This window comes from Loxodonta africana, chromosome 11 (assembly GCF_030014295.1).
Source record: "Loxodonta africana isolate mLoxAfr1 chromosome 11, mLoxAfr1.hap2, whole genome shotgun sequence".
Classification (NCBI taxonomy): Eukaryota; Metazoa; Chordata; class Mammalia; order Proboscidea; family Elephantidae; genus Loxodonta; species Loxodonta africana.
Window position 1 is genome coordinate 56423312 of NC_087352.1, and position 15553 is coordinate 56438864.

Sequence of the window (15553 nt, forward strand, 5' to 3'; positions counted from 1 at the left end):
AACAAATTATTAAAATTCAGCTCTGTTCAACACATCTTCCAGGAAGCTTTATCTGATTCCCCATGTGGGGCGAGGTGCCCTCTTTATTCTTTCAGGATATACCCTGCATGTATCTTTTTCTCGTTGTACTATACACTCTAGTATAGAGTACAATGGTAGTCAGAGTGTAACTCTCTGTTGATGAGTTCCTAGAAAGCAGGGCTGTTTGGTCTTAGGGTGACTATATGCTCTAGTTTGCCTAGGACAATTTGGTTATGCATCTTTTTCATTCCCCACAATGTCACGGATTGGATGATATATAGTTACCCTATTACCCACTTTATAACCTCAGTGGTTAGTACAGTGGCACACACAAAGTAGGTGCTTATTATGGATTGAATTGTGTCCCCCAAAAATGTGCGTCAACTTGGCTAGGCCACGGTTCCCAGTATTGTGTGACTGTCCACCATTTTGTCATCTGATGTGTTGTGTGTTGTAAATCCTACATCTATGTTAATGAGGCAAGATTAGAAACAGTTACATTAATGAGGCAGGACTCATTTTATAAGATTAGGCTGTATCTTTTGTTTTTACATATTTTTTCTGGACTTATCTTTTTAGTTTTTTTTTTTTTTTTAATGGTACTTTAGATGAAGGTTTACAGAGCAAACTAGTTTCTCATTAAACCATACACATACTGTTTTGTGACACTGGTTGCCAGATTAGCTTGTATCTTGAGTAGATCTCTTTTGAGATACAAAAGAAGAAGCAAACAAAAAGACAGGAGGACCTAATACCACCAAGAAAGCATTGCTGGGAATACAGCACGTCCTTTGAATTCGGGGTTCCTGCACTGAGAAGCTCCTAGACCAGGGGGAGATTGATGACGAGGACCTTCCCCCAGAGCCAACAGAGAATGAAAGCCTTCCCCTAGAACCGGCACCTTGAATTTGGACTTCTGGCCTCCTAAACTGTAAGAGAACAAATTTTTATTTGTTAAAGCCATCCACTTGTGGTATTTCTGTTATAGTAGCACTAGATTTTTTTTTTTTTTTTAGATAACTAGGAGTGCTAAATAAAAGTTGTTGAATAAACTGGGTGGAAATCAGATGGTATTCTTCGCTTCTAAAGTTCCATTCAAACCTGAAATGTTCAGTGATTTTAAGCATAAAAACCTGACTTTGGGTAAATTTTACTATTGTGAACAAAAGTGAATTATTTACTAAAGTGAGTAAAACAAAAACTCCAGTATAAAAACACCAGTTAACTGACAAAAATACGAACTTCATTATGAGACTATATATTTCTCATGCCACAATAACCATAACCCTCCCAATTTTGCTGATCAAAACATCAATAAAAGAATGAACATCTAAAAAACTCTTACTTTTCCAAAGGGTCACTCATTTTTTTCAAGTTTCTCTTGAATCGTAAGGCTTGAATATCTTGTGTCTCTATTTTGGGAGGTAGAAGTCCTTGAAGGCCAAGCATTTGTCGTTCCTGTAATGTAAATGCCATTCCCTAAAAAGGAAAAACAAAATTAAAAATTATTACTTGCTGGATGAACAATAATGCTGTCCCTTTTTTTTTTTTTAAATCTAGTTTAAATGCAAATTTAAAAAATCAATTTTTTTTTCCACCACGCTTTCCCCATGCTGCTTAAAATTTATGAGACTGATAATATCCAGTATTGACAAGGGTGTAGTAAAAGAGGCACTCTCACATACCACTGCTGGGAGCATAAGCTGGTTAAGGAAGACAATTTTAAAGTATACATCATTTTTTAATGCACATACTCTAAAACAGGCAGTTTTATCTCTAGATAACCATCCTAGAGAAACAGTCATACATGAAGTAAAGAAGCTTTATCTATAAAGAGACTAGCTGTAGAGCTGTTTCTAGTTCTTCTGGCTGTTACAAACTAACTAGAAGTCTACCAATTATGGAATAGTTAAAGAACTCGTGGTAATATTCAAACCATGGAATACCATGTAAGAGTTAAAAATAGAATGTGGTCAATATACCTACAAGTATATAGTAGAAGGATCTCTAAGACACACTGTTAAGAGGAAAAAAGAAACAAGCTGCAAATCAAAACACTTGCTGTTAGAAAACCTACACAAAGTAAACTAAACACGTACACACACATTATAAATGAAATCAACAGAATACAGTCTGGAAGAACACAAACCAAACTGACAACAGAGGCTACCTCCCCAGAAAGGAATGAAGTTGACAGAGGGAAGGGTAAGGAGGGACAAATGATACTTATGAAAAAATTAATCTGTATCATAAGAAAATCTTTTCTGATTTGTGGTATTTAGCTGTCAGTTAAATTCTGTGTATTGACGTGATGTCAGTGAAAATGACAAGAGTAACAAAGTCTTTAAAAAATCTTTTTCTCCATAAAATCAGGAATGGTACTGGCAAAATTATCAGAATCAACTTTGTCAAAACTCTGGAAACTAACCAAAGGCTTGCAGAAATTCAGCAATTATTTATTCAAGAAAAATGGCTGAATCTTGGTAAGAACAGCAAGATTTACATCTTTTTACCTTGCCCTATTTCCACTCCTCACTCCCCAGCTGCTAGGTAGCCTTGAAAATCAACAGTCACTGAAAATCAGTACCTAGTAGCCACTGGAGGGAGTATTCCCAGGGAACTGTCATTACTTGACTTGTCTGTTGGTTTCCTGGAAGACTCCATTTGCAAAACTGCCTTTATTTGACCTGACTCCTAACTTGCCCAGAGTGAACTGCCTTTTCCCCAGGAGGTGTTTGTTGAAAACAATCAGAGGCAATTATTTAACATGGCAGCTGCCTGGGGTGGTGGATAACAATGGAGGTTAGCAATGGGGGTAAACAGTAGGCTAACCAAAAAGCTTAAAAGGAAAACTAGGGAGTGAGATATTCATAAGGAGTTTTGAAAAACTCTGACATAGTACATGAGTAGAGCTGTGGGCATGTCTAGGAAAGACCTGAGAAGGCTCTAAGCTCTTATATCTTTTTAACCCTGAGGTCCTGTGCAATCAGGAAGTATAGTTGTAAACTGCCTGACCCAGTGCTGAAGGTGTGCCCTGACACACACACAGAACTGCTTGACAAAGACTGGAGTCTTATTCATTCAGGCCTTTAAGGAAATCTCTGTCTAATCATTAGCTGATCACTAACCTGAGTAGAGACATTAATAGCCATACACAACAAGAATACAAACTTTAAAGAACTAGTTCAAATACAAAACAAGTAAGCAACAACAAGTAGCAACAATGACAAAAGCTGGAAGGGAAGTATCTGAGTTCCAGAACTGCCATGTTGTTTTAAATGCCCAGTTTTCAACAAAAAATTATGAGACACAAAAAGAAACAGGACAGTCTGGTCCATACTCAGGGAAAAAGGAGGTTAGTAGAAGCAGACCCCGAGGATGCTCAGACATTGGGCTTACTAGACAAAGCCTTTAAATCTTCTATTTTAAATATTTTCAATGAACTAAAGGACACTATGCCTGAAGAACTAAAGACAAGTATAAGAACACGATCTTACAAAATAAAGAATATTGATAAAGAGATAAAAATTATAAAAAGAAATTCTAGGATTAAAAAATACAATAACTTAAGTAAAAAACTTCACTAGAGGGGCTCAACAGCAGATTTGAGCAGGTGGAAGAAAGAAGTGGCGAACTTAGAGAGGTCAACTGAGATTATCCAGTCTGAGAGACAGAAAAAAAAAATAGTGAAGAAATACAAACAGAGCCTCAAAAACCTGTGAGACACCATCAAGTGTACCTACATATGCATAACGGGAATTTCAGAAAGAAAGCAGAGAGAGAGAAAGGGGCAGAAGAATATTAAAAGAAATTAATGGCCCAAAATGTTCTAAATTTGATGGAAAACATTAATCTACATATCCAAGAAGTTTACACTTTGATTCAAAGATACAAATAGGTTGAAAGAAAAAGAATGGAAAAAGATACACCATGCATATAGTAAGAAAAGAGCTGAAGTAGCTACAGTAATAACAGACAAAATAGACTTTAAAATAAAAATTGTTACTAGAAACAAGGAAGGATTTTTGTAACAAAAGGATCAACCTTCAAGAAGATACAATTACAAACATATATGTACCTAACAAAAGATGCTCAGAATCTATGAAGCAAAAACTGACAGAATTGAAGGGAGAAATACACAATTCAACAAAATAGCTGGAGACTTCAATACCCCCTTTCAAAAATGGATAGAACAACTAGACAGAAGATCTGCAAGGAAAAAGAAGACCTGAACACTATAAAAAACAATACAAGCAGGAGAGCAGTGGGATGCAGACCCCAAATTCTCATAAGACCAGGCTTAATGGTCTGACTGAGACTAGAAGGACCCCGGTGGTCATGGCCCCCAGACATTCTGTTGGCCCAGGACAGGAACCATTCCTGAAGCCAACTCTTCAGACATGGATTGGACTGGACAATGGGTTGGAGAGGGATGCTGGTGAGGAGTGAGCTTCTTGCATCAGGTGGACACTTGAGACTATGTTGGCATCTCCTGCCTGGAGGGGAGATGGGAGGGTGGAGGGGGTTAGAAGCTGGCAAAATGGACACAAAAAGAGAAAGTGGAGGAAGAGAGCAAGCTGTCTCATAATGGGGAGAGTAATTGGGAGTGTGTAGCAAGGTGTATATGGGTTTTTGTGTGAGAGACTGACTTGATTTGTAAACTTTCACTTAAAGCACAATAAAAATTATTTTAAAAAAAGAAAAAACAACAATACAGACCAACTAGAACTGACATCCACAGAACACTCCATCCCACAGTAGTGGAATACAAACACTTCAAAAGTATACACGGAATATTCTCCAGGACAGATTGTGTATTAGGCTATAAAACAAGTCTCAATAAATTTAAAAGGATTGAAATCATTCAGAAGTATGTTTTATGACTACAATGCAATGAAATTAGAAATCAAAAACAGAAGGAAACGTGGGGATTTCACAAATATGTGGAAATTAAATAACAACTCCTATATAACCAATGGGTGAAAGAAGAAATCACAACAGAAATTAGAAAATAATTTGGGATGAATTAGAACAAAAACACAACAAACCAAAACTTATGGGATGCAGTGAAGCCAGTACTTAGAAGGAATTTATAGCTGCAAATGCCTATATATAAAAAGCAGAAATATCTCAAATCAATAACCTAACCTTCCACCGTAAGAAATGAGAAAAAGGAATGAGCACACCAAACTCAAAGCAAGAAGATGACAGAAATAATAAACACTAGACAAAATAAATGAAACAAAGACTAGAAAAACAACAGGAAAAAAAAATCAATGAAACAAAAAGTTGGTTCCTTTAAGAAAAAAAATCAATAAATCTTTAGCTAGACTGACCAAAAAAAAAAAAAAGAGAGAAAGAGTGAAAGTGAGAGACAAAACTCAAATTACTAAATCCTTCATGTCTCATGTTTCCCTTCATGAGACTTTATCAAAGGTTAAGAGCTACAGCTGCTAACCAAAATGTCGGCAGTTCAAATCCACCTGCTTCTTGGAAACCCTATAGGGCAGTTCTACTCTGTCCTATAGGGTTGCTATGAATCAGAATTGACTCGAAGGCAACAAGTTTTAAGAAATACAAAGGAGGTGAAACCAAAAGTGTCACTCTTGCGTCCTTATTCCAACTCCAGGAAATGGCTAAAGTAAAAATGCTACAATTTATGTTTAAATGAACTATGTAGTTCATTTAAAATGGCTTCACCAACCTTACTGCCAAAAATAAATGAGTTGGCTACACAAAGTTTCATCGTCTATCTCCTATTTAGATTTAAGGGACACTCAAAAGTGTTTTATTTACGAAGCAGGGTAAAAGATAAGTAATTTTTCTGTAATTGGTATTTATGTTAATAGCTGAACAAACTCTTGAATCTGCTAGCTAGAACAAAATACTAGATGCTGGTGTTAATAAGCAAAGTAAGCCTGCAAAGAAGACATGAGTTTAAAATGAATGCCTTGTTTAGTTCTTTAACATTCAGCAGAAATAATCTTTCTCTTACCTGCCCTTCTACCATGCTTCTCTCCGTTCCCCTGTGCCACTTCTCCCACCCAAAGTCTGCCTTCTTCTCATCGATGCCCCAGCAATGACTTCCAATTTACATAGTAGAGGTTTACCTCCTTCAGCTGATGCTGAAAGATCCTCTGAGCTATTTTCCTTTAGTCACATGCTGTTTTTCCACATAAGTCAATATTGATAAAAATCCCTTAACTAGACTCTTGACTGTGCAGATAAGCATGCCAGGTGGAAATAATAACAAAACAAAACAAAAAAAAACCAAACTCACTGCCATCGAGTCAATTCCGGCTCATAGTCTCCAAATCGCAGTTAGAATAATCTCTCAGGGATTAGGAAATAAGCAAATACTTAAAAAACTATTCGAGTAATGGTTTATAATGTCAAAATTGGAAACAACATTCAACAATAGGGTCATGGCTAACTAAATTATAAAACATCACCTGAAAGAAATAACAGATCATATTAACATAGCATTTTGCAGTACATAATGCAGATCTATAGTTTATTCTTTTCTCTGCAACAATCTAGATGAGGAAATTGGGGTCCAAAGGGGTTGTATCTATGTTTAATATTACACAGGCAGTAAGGAGTCAAATTGGAACACTCACCAGTCTTCCTGATTCCAAATCTATCTACTAAACCGTTATGTAGTTGTATATTATAAAGCTTGTGTAGCATCATGGAAATGTATTTATAATATACTTTTCCCAGTAGTAAAACAGCATATAAAACTGTATCTATACAACAATCGTAAAAGTAAGTGTACTTTTAAGGGAGTCATCATAAAATAAAAACAAGTGTATAGTAGAATTGGCAGAAACATGGTAATCTTCCTTTCATTAAAAAAAAAAAAAAAAAAAAAACTCATTGCCTTTGAGTCAATCCTGATCCCACAGGACACAGTAGAACTGCCCTATAGGGTTTCCAAGGAGTGGCTGGTAGATATGAACTGCTGACCTTCTGGTTCGTAGCTGAACTCTTAACCACTACACCACTTTTCTTTCTTTCATTAGTCCCAATATTATTTACATAAGAATCACAAGAAAAACTTGAATTAGCTTATCTATTAGAGAACTGGAAACCCTGGTGGTGTAATGGTTAAGTGCTATGGCTGCTAACCAAGAGGTCAGCAGTTCAAATCCGCCAGGGGTTCCTTGGAAACTCTATGGGGCAGTTCTACTCTGTCCTATAGGGTTGCTATGAGTTGGAATCGACTCGAGGGCAGTGGGTTTTTTGGTTTATTAGGGAACTAGCCTGGGAAAGTTAAAATAACCACCAAGAAACAAAACCAACACTGAACTAAGAATCAGAAAAGAAGACCTCTAAATACAAAGTTTGGGCAAATCATTAAACCTCTTAGTGTTTAAGTTTCCTAACCCGTAAGGTGAACCAGTTATTAATTCTCTTTTTCAACACTCCTTCTCCAATTAAATTAACGGTTTGCATAGGATCTTGGTCTTTTAGTTCTAAGTTTATGGTTCTGTTATTCAAATTTGTAAGAAATAAATCAGAATCTGTAGTAATATCTCTTCATAACCTTCCATCTTAAAAAAAATACTTAATTTAAAAGAGATGTTCACTAATATTATGGAACAAATTCGGAAAACAGAAAATATAAATGGCAGGGGGCTTTGACAATTATTGGTTGATGGCAATGATATTCCATTTTTTTTTCTAATTTTAGAAGGACTCCTATGTATTTAACACTTATACCACTTCGTCAATGAAAATGTTGGTTTCTCTCTTGCTTATCTCTCTTAATAAGGCAGAAAGCATGTGAAGAAAAGTGAAAGAGCATGTAGTACAGAGTCAGCCCATCTTGTAGCAAGCAACTACTCAGTTTTACTGTTGTAATCATAATAAAGCCCCACCCTGAACACTCCCCATATTTCCTGTTTGAGAAACACTGCCCTAGGTAAGCATTACTAAAATGTAGAATAAAACAACAGTTGTGATAACCTCTGTTGTTGTTGTCGTTAGGTGCCAACAAGTTGGTTCCGACTAATAGCGACCCTACATACAAGAGAATGCAACACTGCCCAGTCCTGTGCCATCCTCACAAATGTTGCTATGTTTGAGCCCACTGTTGCAGCCACTGTGTCATTCTATCTCTATGACCCTCTATTTTACCAAGCATGATGTTCCCTCTCCAGGAACTAGTTCCTCCTGATAACGCGTCCAAAGTAAGTGAGACGAAGTCTCGCCATCCTCACTTCTAAGGAGCATTACGGCTGTACTTCTTCCAAGACAGGTTTGTTCGTTCTTCTGGCAGTTCATGGTATATTCTGTATTCTTCACCAACACCATAATTCAAAGGCATCAATTCTTCTTCGGCAATTCTTTTTCATTGTCCAGCTTTCGCATGCCTATGAAGTGACTGAAAATACCATTGCTTCGATTAGGTAAACCTTAGTCCTCAAAGTGACACCTTTGCTTTTCAACACTTAAAAGAGGTATTTTACAGCAATTTGCCTGATGCAATGCATCATATGATATCTTGACTGCCCTTTCCATAAGCGTTGATTGTGGATCCAAGTAAAATGAAATCCTTGACAACTTCAATCTTTTCTCTGTTTATCATGATGTTACTTATTGGTCCGGTTTTGTGGATTTTCGTTTTCTTTATGTTGAGGTGTAATCCATACTGTAGGCTGTAGTTTCTGATCTTCATCAATAAGGGCTTCAAGTCCTCTTCACTTTCAGCAAGCAAGGTTGTGTCATCTGCATGTTGCAGGTTGTTAACAAGTCTTCCTCCAATCCCGATGCCACGTTCTTCTTCATATAGTCCAGCTTCTCGGATCATTTGCTCGGCATACAGATTGATAAGTGTGGTGAAAGCAAACAACCCTGATGCACACCTTTCCTGATTTCAAATCACACACTATCCCCTTGTTCCGTTGGAACAACTGCCTCTTGGTCTATGTACAGGTTCTGTATAAGTGCAATTAAGTGTTTTGGAATTCCCATTCTTTGAAATGTTATCCATAATTTGTTATGATTCACACAACTGAATGCCTTTGCATAGTCAGTAAAACATCTTTCTGGTATTTTCTGCTTTCAGCTAAGATCCATCTGACATCAGCAATGATATCCCTCATTCCACATCCTCTTCTGAATTCAGCTTGAATTTCTCGCAGTTCCCTGTTGATGTACTGCTGCAACCATTTTTAAATTATCTTCAGCAAAATTTTACTTGCATGTGATATTCATAATATTGTTTGATAATTTCTGCATTCTGTTGGATTATCTCTTTGGAATGGGCAAAAAGATGGATCTCTTCCAGTTGGTTGGCCAGGTAGCTGTCTTCCAAATTTCTTGGCTTCCTGTGTTACATCCATTTACTGAAATATCTCACTTGTTTTTTGGCAATGCCTTCAGTGCTGCTTGTACTTCTTCCCTTAATACCATCAGTTCTTGATCATATGCTCCCTCCTGAAATGGCTGAATATTTACCAATTCTTTTCTGTACGGTGACTCTGTACATTCCTTTCATCTTCTTTGGATGCTTCCTGCGTCATTCAATATTTTGCCCAGAGAATCCTTCAATATTGCAACTTGAGGCTTGACTTTTTTCTTCAGTTCCTTCAGCTTGAGAAATGCTAAGTATGTTCTTCCCTTCTGGTTTTCTAACTTCAGGTTTTTCCACATTTCATTATAATACTTGTCTTCTCTAGCTGCCCTTTGAAATCTTTTGTTTAGCTCTTTTACGTGATCATTTCTTCTATTCGCTTTAGCTACTCTACCTTCAAGGGCAAGTTTCACAGTCTCTTCTGACATCTGTTTTAGTCTTTTCTTTCTTTCCTCCTATCTTTTAAGTCATCCTTCTTCATGTATGATGTCCTTGATGTCACCCCACAACTCATCTGGTCTTCGGTAATTAGCATTCAGTGCGTCAAATCTATGCCTGAGATAGCCTCTAAACTCAGGTGAGATATACTCAAGGTCATACTTTGGCTTTCATGGACTTGTTTTAATTTTCTTCAGCTTCAACTTCAACTTGCATATGAGCAACTGATGGTCTGTTCCACAGCTGGCCCATAACCTTGTTCTGACTGATGGTACTGAGCTCTAAAAACTTCAAATCTGCACTGAAAAATGAAGATACAATTACTTTCCCATCCCTCTATGCTTCAACACAGTATTTATTAATACTCATTTTATACTTTAAAGTATATTTTTTCCTAAATCTTTAATCCTTTTATAAGTTAATACAAAATATATATTCTGAGAGAGTAATAAAAATAAGACAATTTTTCAGACCCGCTAATATTAACTTGGGTTCGTGATGAGAAACAGGAGAAAGAAGGCAAACAATTCAGGAGAGAGAATCCACTTAAATAACATATTTCCTTAACTTCAATATGAATAGGCACTATACAGACAACTTTTCACTAATTAAAGGTAATTCAGGAAGATTCAAGTGCTTGTCTAGATTTCTGAAAATTTGTTAAACGAGATGAAATTGCACTGAAAAGGGCAAACTAGCTAAGCAGCAAGATCACATCAGATGTTCTAAATGGTTTATGTTGCTTGTTAAACTGAACACATAATTAAATTAGAAATAAAATGTGCTCATCAACTAAAAATATTTTTAACGTAACTTATAATTATTCTTACTTTTTTTAAAAAATACCACCATATAACTTAATTAGCTAACAATTTGTGAAATGAAATGGGCTCAAGGAAAACACAAAAAATAATTTTGTTCTAGTCAGCACACTGGGAGAAGAGTTATGAATGTGAATCTTCTTATTTGCAAGAGTAGGTAACAGCTCCAGCTGAATCCCAAACTTCTTTCCTGGAAACAAAACCTGTGTTTAATTGTCAGCCAAAATCAGCAGCACCAGTCACTTCAAACTTGGTTTTTCTATCTGTTCATTTGTTTATTCACCCATCCATCTATCCAGCATGTACTAGGGCTCTGTGTGTTCTCAGTGCTATGCTAAGGTGAAGAGGATATAGAAATAAGCCATGATCCTTGTCCTCAATGAGGTCACAGTCTTATGGAGGAGCTAGGTAATCCCAACAGAGTATGACAAATGATAATGATTGAGGGAAGCATAATAATGCTAAGAGAACATATCAGAAGGGGTAACTCACCTCTCACTCACCAGCGTGGAAGAGAAGTGGGGGGAAAAGAGTTGGAGAAACTTCTTAGAGGAAAAGATGCAGAATTGAGTTTTAAAAATTTATTTTAAAAAATTAGGCAAATGAACTGCTGGTGGGAATGTAAAATGGTACAACCACTTTGGAAAACAATATGGTGCTTCCTCAAAAAGCTAGAAATAGAAATACCTCATGATCTAGTAATCCCACTCCTAGGAATATACTTGAGAGAAATAAGAGCCATCAAACAAATAGACATATGCACACCCACGTTCACTGCAGCACTATTCACAATAGCAGAAAGATGGAAGCAAGCTAAGGGCCCATCAACAGATGAACGGATAAATTATGGTACATACACACAATGGAATACTATGCAATGATGAAGAACAATAATGAATCTGTGAAACATCTCACAACATGGATTCATCTAGAGGGCATTATGCTTAATGAAATTAGTCACCAAAAGACAAATATTGTATGAGACCACAATTATAAGAACTCGAGAAAAGGTTTACACACAGAAAAATGCATTCTTTGATATTTATGAGGGTGGGGAGGGAGAGGAGGGAAATTCACTAACTAGATAGTAGATAAGGATCAACTTTGGTGAAGGGAAGGACAACGCACAATACAGGGGAAGTCAGCACAACTAGACCAAAGCAAAAGCTAAGAGGTTTCCTGGACCCATCCAAACACTTTGAGGGTCACAGTAGCTGGGGCTGGGGCCCGGGGACCACTGTTTTGGGGATTAGCTAGGTTAGTTGGCATGATAAATTTTATTAAGAAAATATTCTGAATCCCACTTTGGTGAGTGGCGTCTGGGTGTTAAAAGCTTGCGAGCAGCCTCCTAAGGTGCATCAATTGGTCCCATCCCACTTGGAGCAAAGGACAATGAAGAACACCAAAGACACAAGGAAAATACTAGCCGACATGAACCAGAGACTCCACCATTCTGAGACCAGAAGAGCTCAATGGTGCCTGACTACCACCAATGACAGCCCTGGCAGGGAACACAACAGAGAGTCCTGGAAGGAGCAGGAGAAAAGTATGGAGAAGGACTCAAATTTACATAAAAAGACGAGGCTAAATGGTCTGACAGAGACTGGAAGAACCCCCGAAACTATGGCCCCTAGAGGGTCTCTTAATCATAACCGAAACTATTCCCGAAGCCTACTCTTCAGACAAAGATTAGACAGGACTATAAAACAAAAAATAATACATGTAAGGAACATGCTTCTTAGTTCAATCAGATACACAAGACCAAATGGGCATCTCCTGTCTGGTGGCAGGATGGGACAGGAACTGGTCAAATGGACACAGGAAGCCTGGGGTGGAAAGGGGGAATGTGCCATCACATTCTGGGGATTGCAACTAATGTTACAAAACAACATGTGTATAAATTTTTGTATGAGATTAACTTGAGCTGTAAACTTTCACCTAAAGCACAATTAAAAAAAAAAAAAAAGCTTTAGAGAAATAAAATATTCAACTCTCCCCGCCCCGCAGGAAAAAAAAAAAAAAAAAAGGCAAATGAATATGGGGAGGAAAGGAGAAATCCAATCGTACACTCGTACAGCCCTTTAAATGTGTCAAAGTGAGAAATCAGAGGTCTAGAAAGGTTCAATAATTTGCCAAGGTTTCATGGCTAGTAAACAGCAGAGCTCAAATTAGCACCTAAGCTCCTGCTCATAACCTAGCATAATGATGCCCAATCCTTTAAAGTATATGGACTTTTTCTTTCAATTTCAGAAAAGTTTCAAGCCATAATAGGCAAATCCATAGATATAGAAAGCAGATTAGTGGTTTCCAGGGATGGAGGTGGGGTAGGTGGGATTGGGGGAGATGGGGAGTAACTCCTTAGTGGGCTTCTGCTTAATGGGTTTCTATCTGAGGTGATATAAAAGTGCTGGAACTACATAGTGGTGACGGGTTATACAACATTGTGAATGTACTTAATGCCACTGAATTATATACTTTCAAACAGTTAAAATGTTATTTTACTACAATTTTAAAAAGTTTCATCAATCTCCTACATAATAACAGGTATATCTTTAGTAGACAGTGATTACAGATACACACTTAAAAGACTAAAAATTCAGAATTGCTTAGTTACTATTTTATTAATCACAGCAGCAAAGTACTCTTAAAAACAGTATATATAAATATGTGAAAATTACTATGTCAGTCTATAATGTTTGAAGCACAAATTTGATTTCTTAACTTGGTAAGTCCTTAAGGAGGCCATGACCCACAAGCTGGGAATCACTGACCTATGTTCTTTCTTAAACAAAAACAACAAAACCCGCTTCTTGATGCTTAGAAATGATGGTTAAGAGGGCTTGTAGAAGTGGTCCTTCAATGAGGCACCACATGGATGCTATCCATATTTTAGAAGGCCAGAGTGCTAGATTTTATTTTCTTTATGCATTTTAGGCTATCCTCTTTGAAGTCCATTTAGAATTTCATGTGCTTTATAAATTTCTTATAAGCTCTAAGTCCCCAGAGTAGGTTTTAAATAAACTATTTCTACAAGGGATAAAAATAAAATACAGACAATAAAAATTATTTATCAAATTCCACTATACTCATGGCACTGAAAAAGATACAAAGAAGTATGTGAATGGTTCCCGCCCAAAAGGAACCTGAAACATAGTCAAGATTTAAATTCATGAAAACTTCAATACTATAAATGGTTTCAATGGCAGCCTAAGACATGAAAAGAAGCACACATATTGATTACTACCTGCCAGATCAACAGGAAGGTAAAAACTGCTACATACAGGGTTTCAAACCAAAAAACCAAACCCACTGCCATCGAGTTGATTCTGACTTATAGTGACCCCATAGGGTTTCCAAGGCTGTAAATGTCTATGGAAGCAGATTGCCACATCTTTCTCCCATGGAGCCACTGGTGGTTTCAAATTGCCAACCTTTCGGTTAGCAGTCGATTGCTTTAACTACTGTGTCACGAGGGCTCCATATAAGGTTTCAAAGAAGGGAGGAGCAATTACTCCAGTCTATGGTGGTGTGAAAACGCTCTACAGTAGAAATGGATTTTGAATGAGAGGTGCATCTTGGAGAACAAGCAAGATTTGGAGCGGTGAGGCAAAAACAAGAGAGGATATTCTAAGCTTCCTTTAATTCACTGTTTGCTGAATTCTCATTCTGTGCCAAGCACCAAGAATGCAAAGATGAGATGGTCTGTGTGACCCTCGGTCAAATTCCCCTTTGTAGGTCTGAAACCTCCCCAAAAAAACTTACAATACTATACAATTAATTATTCCCATCCTCCACACTGGAAAACAAATGGGACTGGCAGACTCTGATGGCTGACTATTGTTTGAAACTAGACCACCGCTTAATCTGAATGCTTCTTCCCCAAAAGGTGAATTTCACATATTGCAACAAACCCAAGGTGCAATGCTTGAAAGATTCCTGTAAGAGAATCTCCTTCCACAACCATGTTTACTTACCATTTAACAATGCCATCAAAAATCAGAACGGACTTCCCTACTGAACCCAGCTTAGGTGAGGAATGAAGATATGACTATCTCAATATTGTGCATTATTCCACCTCCAGGAGGGTAATAATAAGGGTCAGAGGCTTCTCTCCTTTGAAGCAGTTGTCTAACTAATGGGAAGAATCATTTGTGTGCCTACCAGTCTAAAAACCCGGGCAGAGATTGGCTGGGGTGGACTTTAAGTTTGCTTCTTGTCAGTGAGAAGAGGCAGAAACACATAAAGAAGAAAACAGCAGTCATCCATAATCTTTCTCACCAGGGTAAAGGATCTGGGGCATTTTGACATATTTTCCATTGAAGGTTTTTGATCGGGAAAGTGATGGTATTTAAGGAGATTAAGCTGACAGTAGAACACAAGGTGGAAGAAGCAGAAGAGAAAGGGGGCCATTTAAGAGGCTGGCATGAGAGTATTAATGTTGACAGCGCAGCTGCTGCCTGCTGAGCATCCTGGCTGCACAGGGCACCATTCGAAATCCTTTACATTCACTGTGCTCCTCGCTCAGCCCTAACAGGCAGGCATTGCTTTCCGGGAGTCCCTGAGCGCAGCAAACGACTAACACTTGGCTGCTAATCAAAAGGGTGATGGTTCGAGTCTACTTAGAGCCACCTTGGAAGAAAGGCCTGGTGATCTACTTCTGAAAAATCAATCACTGAAAACTTGTGGAGCACAGTTCTCCTCTGTCACACATGAAATCACTGTGAGTGAGTCAATTTCATGGCAATTGTTTTTTTTTTTTTTTAATTTTATTGTGCTTTAGGTGAAAAGTTTACAATGTAAATTAGTTCCTCATTTGAAAATTTATATACAAATTGTTTTGTGACATTGGTTGCAATCCCTGCAATGTGTCATCATTTCATAAATTTGACCCTACCTCCAAAGGCCTGATCTG

At 37.5% G+C, this 15553-nt stretch overlaps 1 protein-coding gene across 2 annotated transcripts in view; it reads right to left on the reverse strand.

Annotated features, from left to right (window-relative positions):
• ME2 (malic enzyme 2) overlaps window positions 1-15553 on the reverse strand; it is a 77538-nt gene that overhangs the window by 51123 nt on the left and 10862 nt on the right. Inside the window, exons 2-3 of one of the 2 annotated variants that reach the window (XM_064294508.1) lie at window positions 8164-10121; window positions 1367-1500 (exon numbers count right to left, since the gene is read on the reverse strand). In XM_064294508.1, coding sequence (XP_064150578.1) covers window positions 1367-1500; window positions 8164-8340 — 311 coding nt within the window. In that variant the 5' untranslated portion in view covers window positions 8341-10121. The remainder of the gene's footprint in view (window positions 1-1366; window positions 1501-8163; window positions 10122-15553) is intronic. The other variant, XM_003406296.4, reaches the window with a different exon arrangement.